This window comes from Myotis daubentonii, chromosome 9 (genome assembly GCF_963259705.1).
Source record: "Myotis daubentonii chromosome 9, mMyoDau2.1, whole genome shotgun sequence".
In the NCBI taxonomy this organism is placed as follows: Eukaryota; Metazoa; Chordata; class Mammalia; order Chiroptera; family Vespertilionidae; genus Myotis; species Myotis daubentonii.
In genome coordinates, this window is record NC_081848.1 from 67,186,810 (window position 1) to 67,200,086 (window position 13,277).

Sequence of the window (13,277 nt, forward strand, 5' to 3'; positions counted from 1 at the left end):
TGAAGTCCCCGGTCTAGACAAGCACTCAGGAGGTGGGCGCCTCCTCCCTCCTCCCTCGTGGTCCTCCAACATCCTAGAATTCTCCACTTCATTGGCTGGGATAGTGACCAGAAGAAGGCTGCTCCTGGGGTTATGACTGGGGCACTTTAGGGTGCTAACAGTAAGTGCATGTGGACAGTAGACATCTGGGATCTTCTCCAGAACACCTGGGTGTTTGAACACCTATATGTGTCAGTGGACCCCAGGAGGCCGGTCCCTGCAGTCCCAGCAGGGAGCAGGTGAGAGAATTGAGCAAATGCCTTATTATCAACTTCCTTACCCAGCCCCAAGCCTGGGGCAATCATCCTGGCCTCTTCCCACTTCCCCAAAAGCCCAATATAAGGACTGCCTCTGGTACCCAGCAGTCAGAGACACCAAGAGTGGAGGTCTCTGACACTTGAAGGTGAGTGCTTCCCCAGCTGCCCAGTGAAGAGGGGTCCAAAGCTTGGGAGAAAGCAGAAGCCAACACCTAAGGAGGCCTGTCCTTAGGACCCTGATGGCCACTGTCCTTCCACTCCGTCCTCAGTGTAGTAGAACCATCCCTGACTTGAGCAGACCAGCTCTGGGCTAAGTGCTATTCCAGGGGCCAGTGATGGAATGCTTGGGTAAAAGGGACTTTTTCTGCTTCTCCAGGTCAGCATCTGTTCACTGGAGAGAAGGAAGCCCTCCAGTTTGCCTTTAATCAGCTACTTAAACAAACATTGCATCTCTGTTGTGTGACAGGGGCCGTGCAGACACAGTGAGCAGATCCACGGTGGGAAGGGAGGCTGTGTCCCTGCCACAAGAACAGTGACTATGAAACTCCCCCTGCTCCTGCTGCTCCTCCTGCTGGGGACAGTTGCTGCTCTTCATCTGGGTAAGTCCTCCCGTCCCTTCTCATCCAGCGTGACCCCTTCTCCTCTTTCTGGCACCTCTTTGGCTCTCTCTGGGCCAGGGCCACAGCTTTTCTTTCTTCAGTGGGCACAGCTCCCCTCAGGTAAGATCTTTCATGGACTCAGAAATGTGACCTGAACAATCTGTCCGGGCTACTCCTCAAGCAAAAACCCACCCACCTTCTCAGAGCAGCTTCTTCCTACCCCTAAAATACACACCTGTCAGCCAGCGCCAGGTGCTCACCCCTTTGTGTGAGTTCTCACCTCACCCCACAGGGAGGAGATCCTTCTGGCCTAGGCTCCAGAAGGAGGCACTAGGAAGTCTTGAGTGGGGTGGTCGGCGCTGTCCCTGGTCCTGGAAGAAGGAGCTCCTGACCTGATGGCAGGCTACCTCTTCTTCCAGGGAATGATGCCCCCTATCTAGACAGTCAAGAGTCACAGGCAGACCTGAGCCAGGATCTGGAAGGCTCTGGGGAGCAGGAGGGAGAGTTGGTCCTGACTGAGGAGGCCATTCAGTCTGAAGGAGAGCAGGTGGAGGCTTCCAGCTGCCAAGATGCCTTTGAGGATGAGAAGGCCATGGAATCGGACCCAGGTGCCCTAGATGAGAACTTGTGCCCCAGGGAAGAGGACACAGAGGAAATGCTGGGCAGTCCTGGGTGCAAGACCTGCCGCTACCGGTTGGTGCAGACGCCCCGAACATTTGCAGATGCTCAGGTAAGTGGCAGGGAGGCTGCTGATGAAGGAGGACCAGGGGCAGGAGAAGATAGTGGATCCCACCTCCTGTTCACTACTCATTTACACTTGTGGTTCTCAAACACTAGAATCTCCTAGAGGTCCTGTTGAAGCATCAATTTCAGGGTTAGCAAGTCTGGGGTGGGGCCCAAGAGTTTGCACGTAGGACCAAGTGCCAGGTGATGATGATATTGTTGGTCTGGAGGCAGTACTTTGAGAATCACTGCTTGGGACAAAAGGCTTTGGTATTAGATAGACCTGTGTTAAACCCTGGCTCCACCTGTCATTGACATGTTACCTGGGCAAGTCCCTTCACCCTTCAGAGCTTCAGGATCTTCACTTGTAGAATGGAGATATATAGTTCCAATCTCTTAGGTTGTGGTGAGGATTAAATGAGATAATACATGAAAAGCATTTGGATCAGTCCTTGGGTCATTATAAACTCCCAGTAAATGGTGGCTAAGATTATTCTCAGTATTATTATTATTTCCTGCAAGAAGTTCTCGGTGACAGATAAAGGAGCAAGAGATGGGCTTTAAGGAGCAAGTAGATCCCTGATTTCTGACCTGACAAAGGATGGAGAGTTCTCTTCTGGAGTCTCAGGAACTTGAGTGAAAATAACCCAGTGAATTATCTACCCCACCTCTTCTTTCTGCAGGACACCTGCTGGAGGTGCTACAGAGGCAACCTGGCCTCTATCCACAGCCTCAGCACCAACAATCAACTTCAATGCTTGGCAAGTAAGATTAACCAGCAACAGGTCTGGATTGGAGGCGCCATCGGGGGCTGGGTAAGTGAGGGGCCAGCTCCCAGGTACAGGAAGTTCTCTCTGGCATCAGGCCTCATTCCAGCATCTGAGTGACCTTCCTGTGGGAGGCAGTGGGGGAGCTGGCCGGTGCTGGCTAAAGATAACTGATGATTGTGCACATCTCTTCTCAACTCCATGTTCAGTGACTTCATGCTTGTGGCATGAAATCTGCCATGGCAGGTGTATTTCGACCATGGAAAATGGCTGTTGTTACAAATCAGGGTTCCTCCCTCACTCTGCCTTCTCACTTTCTCCCAGAGCTGGTTGGTAAATAGTTACCAGCTCACTACTGGAGTCAGAAATCCATTCCATCCCCAGCTTGGTTATTTACAAGCTGAATGGCTTCCTCATGTCTAAAATGGGGTCCTTCTCTCAGAGTGGTTCTGGGATAGTGGGTGAATAAGTGCTATTATATTTGCTACTCAAGTGTGGTCCATGGACCAAGCAATATTAGCATTGTCTGATGGCTTGTTAGAGACGCACAGTCTTGGGCCTCATCTGAGACTCTTGAATCAGCATCTCCATTTTAAAAAGGTCTGCAGGAGACTTGTATTCACAGAAAGTTTGAGAAGCCTGGATGTGTGAGGCGGGGAGGGACCATTACTCATCCATTGTCAATGCCTGCAAACCTCAGGGGTGGGTGTCCATATTATCTGGCTCCTAGCTGGGTGGGCAGGGCCCAGAAAGGGACACTCAGTGGGCATTTTCTGGAACCTCTGGATCTGCCTGTCTTCCTGGACCTCAGCCTCTGACCCAGCCCCTCTCTCATTCTAGTGCTTCGGGTTTCACTGGATTGATAGGAGCCCTATAAATTTCACCCACTGGGCTAATCAGCGTGGGAACGGCCGCTGTGTGGCCCTATGCACCAGAGGTGAGGGGAACTGGGCACCAGGGCAAAGGGAAGGGATGGCAAGGTGGACTCTTACACACTGTCCATTTGAGCTGCCTGAGCACACCTCCTCAAACTCACAGCCTCCCCACAACTGGAGAACCAACGTCCTGTCTGTGAGGAGGGTTGTGATGTAGGGTGAGGGGGTGCCCTGTGTGAGGGCTGGATGGGGGCTCTCCATCCTCACAGACGAAGCTCAGCTGGGAGTCTGGGGGCTGCTTTTCTTCCTCTGCTACTGATGTGACAATTGAGAGTAGCCGAGGTGAATGAAAGGTGTGGATGAGGGACAAGCAAGAGATGTGCGAATTAGGAATGGCTGAATGCTAGACGTGAGGGACTCAGGACTATGGCTAAGGCCATACATGCTGGAGAAAGGCTTCCCCAGTTCTCATCCCAGCTCTGCCACCTGCCCACTGGCATACAGACAAGTGGTTTCCCCGCTGAGCCTCAGGTTCCTTATCTGTGCAATGGGGATGAGAACAGCACCTCCCTCTGGGAGTCATTGTGAGGATTAGCCAGGAGCCCCTAGGAAGCACTCAGCACCCTGTCTTCCTGGGGTGAAAACTCAACAAACACAAGCAGGTGGGGGGGTGTGGCAAACATATCATGACAATCGGAGGGCAAGGGGGCACGGGCCACACTCTGCTGGCAGCTGACATCACTGTGTTTTCTATTGCTAGGGGGTCTTTGGCGACAGTCAAATTGCGGAATACGTCTGCCCTTTGTCTGCTCCTCCTAAGCCAGTGGCGAGAAAGGGATCCTGCCTGGAGCCCCCTCCCTACGCCCCTCCTGGCAGCCCCTGGCCCACCCTGGGCACTGGGCTGGACTCCCTGCCTCTCCTGGTCATAAAGCCATGTTTCCCACTGCATTTCTGGACTCTTGTTTCTTCACTGCTCATTGGAGGACTCCCCGGGGCTGAAAATCCTGAAAGCCCTCACTCCTGCAGGGTGGGGCTTTGAGGAAAGTAAAAGATGGCCAGTGTCCCACAGGGATGGGTGGAATGGGGGTGGAGTACTGAGGGGTTTGGCTGCAGTGCCACCTAAGGGCGGAGCCAGGACTGGGTGGCTCTCCCAAGACCCTTCTCAGCCCAGGCTGGGGGATTCCACACCCCCACCCCCTTGCACTGGGGAAGTTCTCATTGGGTAGGGGTTGGGGGGGGGGGGGAAACTGGCCCTCCTGATTTGTTTGGATTCAGCATAGGGTGTGGGGTGGGGTGGGAGTAGGGTGGCTTTTTAAATGAGGGTGATATCACTGATTCAAGAAGTGGAGGACTGTTAAAAATTTAACTGAGTACATTTAAATATGAAATTGGCTTTATTCATTGATTCATGAATCATGCAGCATCCCATCCAGCAAATAGAAAGAAGCTCTGAAAGCTGTAATAATAGAAGGTGTTTATAGGCAGAAGGGAGCAGAAGGAAGGTTCTAGCAAAGAATGCATTGCTTCAGGGGAGGTCACCTTTCTTTGGAAGGAGTCTATCAAGAGGATTACCAGCCCAAGCTGGTTTGGTCAGTGGATAGAGCGCTAGCCTGAGGACTGAAGTGTCCTGGGTTCCATTCTGGTCAAGGGCATGGACGTTGGTTGCAGGCTCCTCCTGAGCGCCCCAGGCCCGGGACATTTGCAGGAGGCAACTAATTGATGTGTTTCTTTCTCATTGATATTTCTATCTGTCTTTCCCTCTCCCTTCCACTCTTAAAAACTCACTGGAAAATTATACTCAGGTGAGGATTAAAAATAAAAAAAGCAAAAGTAATGAAATAAGAGGACTGGCCTTACATCCCCAAATATGGGCTTTCCCATCCCAATAAGGTGCTAGCTAAACTCTGTGTGATAGATCCTCCCTTCCCCCAACTGGTGGGCAGAGTATGACGTAACCTGAGGCCTGGAAATACCTGAGTACCTAACTATGCACCTTATATGGGCCATTCATTCGCCACCAATCAGAGTACAATAAGCCCCCATTCCTTCCCATTCTGCTTCTCAAAGGAGTGCCCACCTCCTCACATGTTTCTGTTCTCCCCTTGAGAGACAGCCTGGCAGGTCCTTCTCCTCTAATAAAGCCTGTAGTCCTGGTTTTCGGGCTCTGTCTGATCTTTCATTTTTCAGCCTCTGGTTTTTCATTTTTGCTGCTGAAACCTGGGAGAGGTGCACGGGAGGTGGAAGGTCCCCGGACCTAACCCTGAGCTTCTGATTCCTGCACTGGCTCTGCTCAGTGGTATGGTTCTGAGTTGATTGGCCCGTTCCGGACACCTCTCGAACCCTGCCATACCAGGACATGTGGGGATCTCGTAGCTTCCTTCTCACCAGTAGGCTTCAGGGACTTCTGCCCCCCCGCCTCCCCCCATCATTCCCTTGACCTGGAAGGGCCTCAGAGTTTACCGTTTACTCAGCTACAGGTTCTACATCCTACCAAAGCCCAGGTACCTGGCCAGGAAACTCTGCTCTACTCCACGGGAAAGGTCTCGGGGTGGCGACCTTGGAATCTTTTCTTGTCTCTCTCTCTCTCTCTCTCTCTACAGGTCGGCTGAGGGAAAAGGAGGATGCTCCTTGTTCCCTCCCCAACTTCCTGGTGGCCCTTCCCTCTGGTCATGGGGACCTCTCAGCTCAAACCTCCTAGAAACACACTCTTAGGGTGTCTCCTTGCCAATCTCTCGACCCTTGGTCTTTCTGGCTACATCAAACCAAAGAAGCTCTGCCTGGCCACAATATAAACTTGACAATGGCTCTTAGTGGCCCCAAAACAGCACTTTCAATTCCAATATCCTCCAAGACCTAGATAATTTTTGCCACCTGACAGGGAAAGCTTTTGAAATCTCTACAGGGAAGGCTTTCTCCCCCCCCCCACCCCGCACCCCACTCTTGCCCCTCGCTTTGCTCCTCATGTTCCACTCATCAGATCCTCCTCGAGAAGTGCCCTTCGCCCTCTCAACCCAGTCCTCAGCCCCTTTCTCTGTCTTCTGACTCTTTTGACCCAGCTCATCATTCCTCTCCACCTCGCCTACTCTTTACAATCCCGCCATGAAATCTGCACCCCATGCTCTACCCTCTGAGAACTTTAACCGTCCACCTTCCCCTGTGTGCTCTCCGCCGAATCTCCACTCCCATGACCGCCAGCAACCGAATTCACAGGTGGCTGGCCAGATCCCTTTGCGAGAGGTTGCAGGGGCGGAGGGTATTATCCGGGTAGCCATTCCCTCTCACTTTCTCAAATTGAAAAACGCCTCGGCTCTTTCTCTTCAGACCCTCCTAACCAGCAGCTGCCTTCTCCCCAGTCCCTGAGAGCCCAAATCCTGAGAACGTGAGCTCCAAAACAGCCTTTCCCATCTAACGCTCATTCTCAGGCCACCCAAAGACTGCCTTCCTCAACAGCCTCTTCTATTCCTGCATTCATTCTACCCCTGAGGGAGGCAGCAGGAACGGAGGGCATAGTCTGAGTCCATGCCCCATTCTCTATGTTCTGCCTCACAGATTGAGAGGCATCTCAGGTTTCTTTTTCCACTGACCTGACCACCTTTACTCCCCCCACATATGCCGCAAACTTCAAAAAATAGATACAGGTCCACAAACCCCTCAAAAAGGCCTCGTTAACCTAACCTTTAAGGTCTTTAATGATAGAGATGAGGAGACCCAAATCCAAAATCAGAAGCAAGATCAGGCCAAGGCTGAGGCCCAGTAGGAAGTCTTCCAGCTCCTAGCCACCACTTTCAAACCCCAAATGAAGTGCCGGTCCTCCAACTGAGGGTAAGTCAGGGGCTGAGCCTCCTCCAGGCCCATGCTTCAAATGCAGCAAGGAAAGACACTGAGCCAAGTCCTGCTCAAACCCGAGACCCCCGCCTGGGCCCTGCCCAAGGTGTGGAAGGGAAGGCCACTGGAAATCAGACTATAGTCTGGCCCTCTGGGTCAGGCCTCAGCCAGTCCAGCATGGCCGCCCTCTGGATCCGGTTTGGAGCTCCCAGACCTCCTGGGACTGGCTGCCGAAGAAGCTGCCCAGGCCCTGACAAGGCCCCACAGACTTACACCACCACGACAGAGCCTCGGGTAACGACTGTGGTGGCAGGTGAGCCAATCTCCTTTTTAATTGACACTGGGGCCACTCATTCTGCCCTTTCCGAATTCGCTGGGACCCTGTCTACTCCTCAGTCTCTATTATGGGGGTTGACAGATTAGTCTCACAGCCATTAGCCACCTCACCTCTACACTGCATCTTACTAAATTCTCCCATTCACTTTTTTTTTTTTAAATATATTTTATTGATTTTTTTTTTTACAGAGAGGAAGGGAGAGGGATAGACAGTTAGAAACATCGATGAGTGAGAAACATCGATCAGCTGCCTCCTGCACACCCCCCACTGGGGATGTGCCCGCAGCCAAGGTACATGCCCTTGACCGGAATCGAACCTGGGACCCTTCAGTCTGCAGGCTGATGTGCTATCCACTGAGCCAAACCGGTTAGGGCTACCATTCACTCTTTTCTCGTTCTACCTTGGTGCCCAGCCAGGGCTACCATGCATCCCCTCATAAAGCCCAGTTGTCCCAAACCACAGTCACCTACCTCAGTTTCACTCTCTCGCCCCACAAGTCCTGGGACTGTAAATACCTTATCTCCTTATCTCCTCTATGACTGTCCCCTCCTCTGAACAAGAAATTTTCTTCTTTCTCAGGCTCACTGGGTACTCTTGCCTCCAGGTTCACAACTGTAGTCTTCTTGCAAAGCTCCTCTATGACATGACATGGCGAAGGGACCCCCTCACTGAGCCTTTAGATCCCAAGGCCAACATTCTCACCCCTTTAATGCTCTGAAAACTGCTCTGACCTCAGCACCTTCGCACCCCACCCCCACTCCCCAACTCCACCCTTCCCAAAGGATAACCTCCATGACTGCACAGGCTTACTCAACAGTCCGGCTATTATCAGAAACTGAGCTCATTATCTCCCCAACCTTAGCACATTATCTCTAGGAAAAATGCAGCAGTTTGAATCCAAGCAGCCAACCAACTTGAGGCCTGGGAGCAGGCTACGGGGCCTACTCCCTCTTCCCCCTGCCTTTTCTCCAGCCTCATATCCAGGTCCCTGGCTTCCACTGCTCCTTTCCTTCCCATTCTCTATTCCCTTGGATAACAGCCCATTCTAACATTCCCTCCCACTTTCACTGCAATACAATCTCAACCACTCATCTGTCACCCCTTATTAGTAGAGCCATGGTGACTACCCTCTCAGCTTGGAGTGCAGAACTAGAAAGGGAATCTCATACCCTTTAGTCCACCTCCTCTCCTTACACCTATCAGCTTGTCTCCATGATCAGGGATTTTTCTTCCTCTGTGGGGAAAACACATACATCGGTCTCCCCATCAGCTGGACAGGAACCTGTACTCTCGTCTATCCCTCACCCACGACATCATCCCCCCGCCTCCCTGCACCTTGCTTTTGTCTCTCAGGAAAGGCAGCTGGTCTCTCAAATGCTAAACATCAAATGGAACCTCCACATCCCCTATCACCCTCAGCCTTCAGGTAAAGTAGAAAAGGCCAATCATCTCTTAAAAACACATCTAACCAAGCTATCCTTACAGCTCCATATGCCATGGACTGAACTTCTCCCCCTGCACTAATGAGACTGAGGGCCATGCCATGACAACCACTACTTCTAAGCCCCTTCAAGATCATGGATGGGCGGCCTTTTGTCCTCCAAACCCCGGAGGACAATTCCCCTACCCCGGGAGACTACTTTCCCGCTTTTGCCCATATGAGGGCATTCTTACAACAACACGCTCATAATCTTCTCCCCCATCCCTTTGCTACAACTTCTACTCATCTCTCAGTCCTCCCTGGGGACTTGATCTATGTCAAGAAAAAAGGAAAGGCATCCTTAACACCGCTGGGAGGGGCCTTGCCCAGTCATACTATCCACCCCTACTGCAGCAAAGGTACAAGGAATACACTACTTGTATCACCTCTCACACATTAAGCCATACAAACCTCTACACAAAACATTACCTTCCTATACTTCTACCCCCACAGGACCTACCTCTCTCAGGCTCACCAAATGTCTCCCCCACCATCCCCGAAGAAGTCTCAGCGGCACCAGCCAGGACCTGATGACCCATCATTCCTCACAGGCTCTTACCTGGCAAGGGACCCTCTGACTTTTTACTCTGGAAGAAACTCAGGTTTTTGAATTCCTTTTTATATGTCTCATCTCCTCAGCATAATCCTCCTACAGGCAGCTAACAATGAATGCACCAATGAAGGTTTTTTTGTCTTTTTGGGTGAAACGGAGTTGGGATGATGAGGGAGTCATCAATTCTACTATAATTGTCTTTATCAAAACCTATGTCAACCCCCGACCTATTCCCCCCCGCCACCCCCCACAAAGGACATTCTCTCTTGCCCTACGAACCCTGGACCTACTCCTTTGCCCGCCCTCATCAACACAACTTTTCAACTACTCTCTAAGATCAATCCCTCCTTCTTTACATCCTGTTGGATTTATCTGTCACTGGCTCGAATCCTCATCATAGCCACTCCAATCCCAACCTATTGGACCACTAACTTAATTCTTACTTATACCAGACCTCAACGCACCCTGTACAACATCTCTCTACCTGTTTAACAAATCTATAAATTTACCCCCTCCCTTAGCCTGCCCTCCACTGGGTATTTTTCTCCTCTGTGGGACTGCAGCCTACACCTGTGTTCCCCAGGACCTGTCACACTCGCTCTGCCTTTATGTCTTCCTAACCCCCAATCATTCTATCAGAACAGAGGGAGAGCTCAAATCCTCTCCTTGGTCTTCTCAGGTCTCACCACAAAAGGGCGGCCCTTGTTCCCCTCTTAGTGGGTACAGGAGTCCTCACTGCAGTAGGGACAGGCGTAGGAGGCATTTCCTCCTCTGTTCATTTCTACCACAAATTGTCTGCTGAATTTTCAGAGGATATCGCCATCATTAGCAATTCCCTTGAATCCCTTCAAAGGAAGGTAGACTCCTTAGCAGCGGTAGCCCTACAGATCGGCGTGCTTTAGATCTCTTGACAGCAGAAAAAGGGGGTACCTGTGTCTTTCCTGGGGAAGAATGCTGCTACTTTGTAAATGTATCAGTAATTGTCAAAGATCACATTAAATCCCTCCAGGACAGGACTGACCAAAGACGACGTCACCAGCTAGAAGGGGGGTATGCCGTCTTTGGCTCACTTACTCCATGGCTCCTCCCACTATTAGGCCCACTGGTATTTATTCTTTTAATCTTGCTCTTTGGCCCCTGTCTCATGCGCTGTTTCACTAGATTTTTGCAGAACAAAATGCAGGCGTTCGCTAACCAGAAAGTGGGAGAGACCTATCTGGCCTTGAATTCAGAACCTAGAGACACCTATGTCACCAGAATCTTTGAGACTCCAGGTAGGTGCCCCTCACAACATCCCCTCTCAGCAGGAAGTAGCTACGGAAGACGGACCTTCACCCCCTGATCTTGCCTGGACTCTCAATTTTTTTTTTTTACTATTACCAAAAGATTGGAATGATAGATCCTCCCTTCTGCCCAATTGGTGGGTGGAGTATGACTTAATCTGCGGCCTGGAAATACCTGACTACCTAACCAGGCACCTTATATGGACCATACATTCAGCCACCAATCAGCACCCGCCCAGTACACTAAGCCCCCATTACTTCCCATTCCTCCCCTCAAAAGGTGTGCTCACCTCTGCTTGTGTTGCTGTCCTCCCCTTGCGAGACAGCCCGGCAGGTTCTTCTCCTTTAATAAAGACTGTAGTCCTGGTTTTCGACCTCTGTCTGATTTTTCACTGTGAAGCTAAGCTCCATCTTTACAGTGGAACCCCTGGAGTTCTGTTCACCGCGCCAGCACTGACCTGGAGTGCAATCCAGACGGTGCTCATCTGTGGACACAGGTCCCAGTTCCAGTGATGGCTTTCTGACAGCCCCAGGTCCAAGCCCTATCTTAGAGTGTTATTGGAGCTGATCTCATTAGAGGCAGGTTCTCTCATACCAAAAGCTCCCAGATGAAAACATTGAGACTCTGGGACTTGCCATTCATTTGCATCACACTGCACTAAGACCCACCCTCTGCCTGATGTGGGACTGGACTGACACTTGAGACAAAAGGCAGAGTTTGAAACCCCTTCAACATAAATGCAAACATAAGCCAGACAGTCGGAGTTTCACAGAAGTTGAAAAGTTAGCAGTGTTGGATGGACTGTCTGGGGTAATGCAGACTGTCTGGCGGTATCAAAGAAGCAAGGACCTAGGAATCAGACGTGCCACTCCTTCCTAGTTGTATGAACTTGGGCAGGTCATCGAACCTCTCTGAGCTTCTGTATTAGGTGTGTAGGTGAGAGATGGCAATACCTATTTTGTAGGGTGATTGTAAAGATTAAGTGGGGTGATGGATGTCAGAGTCTTCGTGTAGCAAAGTGTATGGTCTGTGGTGGGCCTTTAAAAATCACATTTTCAGTTTTAAAGCAGACATTACTGTGGTCACTGAAGTCATTGGAATGTTTTTGCCTGGGATTTGATAGGGCAGGGGGTGGGTGGGCAGGCTGTAGAGAAGGGAGGTGAATGAGAGGAGGCAGAGGACAGGCAGCCTCAGTGGCACCAGCCAGGACCTGATGACCCATCAGGACAAGGAGCTGGAAGAATCAAGTGCCCCAGTCCCTGCTTTTGTCTCTCAGGAAACGCAGCTGGTCTCTCAAATGCTAAATGTCAGGGGGGACAAGGAGCTGGAAGACCTGCCCTTAGGCCTGTCTCTGACTTGCTGTGTGATCTTGGGCAACTTGTCAAGCTCTCTGAGGTGCCATTTCCACATCTGTAACACAGGGCTGTTCAAGGGAAAGTGTGTGTAAAGCCTATCGTGAGGCTGGCTCTTGAGAGCAGCTGAGCATCCCTACCATTGAGTGATATGGTGCCCCTAGCCTGGGCCCCAGAGGGAGGAGAATGATGGGGAGGTGTCTAGATCTCCCTGCCCCCACTAGGGTGGACTCAAGCTGTAAATCCAACACCAGGTTTTGGGGACCCAGAATTGGCCAATCCCCCCACTACCACCACCCCATGTCGTTAAGCTGAGGATCTGGTCAGTAGGGCCAGAGAGATAACAGCCAAGACCGTTACCCTGCAATCATGCCCAGAAGTGACCTCTCAGATACTTCTCCATTTGTAGGTCCCCTGGGACAGCAGAGGCAGGGAAGGCCTTTTCACTCTCTGGACTACCTGTGTCTGGTGCCCTGAGGCCTGGAAGGCTGAGCAGGGGTCTGAGGAAGAAATGTGACTGCCCAGGGGGAATGTCACAGAGTGAGTCACCCATCCTGCCAAGGCCGCTAACTCCCGGCAGGGATATCCAGCATGGCCTGGGCTCGGCATTTGTTGGCCTCTCTTTGGTCTGCAGTGAATGTGGCTGGACCTGGGTTGATTCAAGTTTTGATATTTTCCCATCCAAGTACTAACCAGGCCCGACCCTGCTTAGCTTCTGAGATCAGACGAGATCGGGCGCATTCAGGGTGGTATGGCTGTAGACAAAGTTTTGATATTTGAATCATCACAGATGTTTTTGCATATATTTCCAAGAAAGACTGCATGAAAGATATTCATTTATTTTGACTACTGAATTCTTTAGTGCCCCCTTAAATTTTGCACCTGAGATGAGTGCCTCACTCAGTGCCTCCTAGTCCTGACCTAGTGGTGACAGAGGGCTGGTGGGAGATGAGTATGGGGGTGGGGAGGGTGGCCCCCAGTGTGTCTGAAAGATTCTGCACTAAGCTTTCCATTGCAACTGTCACCTCTTTGCCTGAAGATATGCCTTGAGGTCAGACTAAATGGCATTTTCTAGACCAGTAATCCTCAATGGAGACAACTTTGCTTTCCAGAGGACATTTGGAAATATGTGGAGATGTTTTTGATAGTCTTTGGGGGACAATCAGATTGATGGGGGGAGGTACTC

General features: G+C 51.1%; 2 protein-coding genes across 2 annotated transcripts in view; one reads left to right on the forward strand and one right to left on the reverse strand.

Moving 5' to 3' along the window:
• Nucleotides 1–13,277, reverse strand: part of SMTNL1 (smoothelin like 1) — a 208,942-nt gene that overhangs the window by 146,550 nt on the left and 49,115 nt on the right. The window lies entirely within an intron of this gene.
• Nucleotides 604–4,208, forward strand: LOC132241154 (proteoglycan 3-like). The gene is made up of 6 exons (XM_059709327.1): nucleotides 604–672; nucleotides 763–895; nucleotides 1,315–1,625; nucleotides 2,302–2,433; nucleotides 3,226–3,322; nucleotides 4,021–4,208. Exons 2-6 carry the CDS (start codon nucleotides 835–837, stop codon nucleotides 4,077–4,079), a joined length of 660 nt encoding a protein of 219 aa, XP_059565310.1. The 5' UTR covers nucleotides 604–672; nucleotides 763–834; the 3' UTR covers nucleotides 4,080–4,208.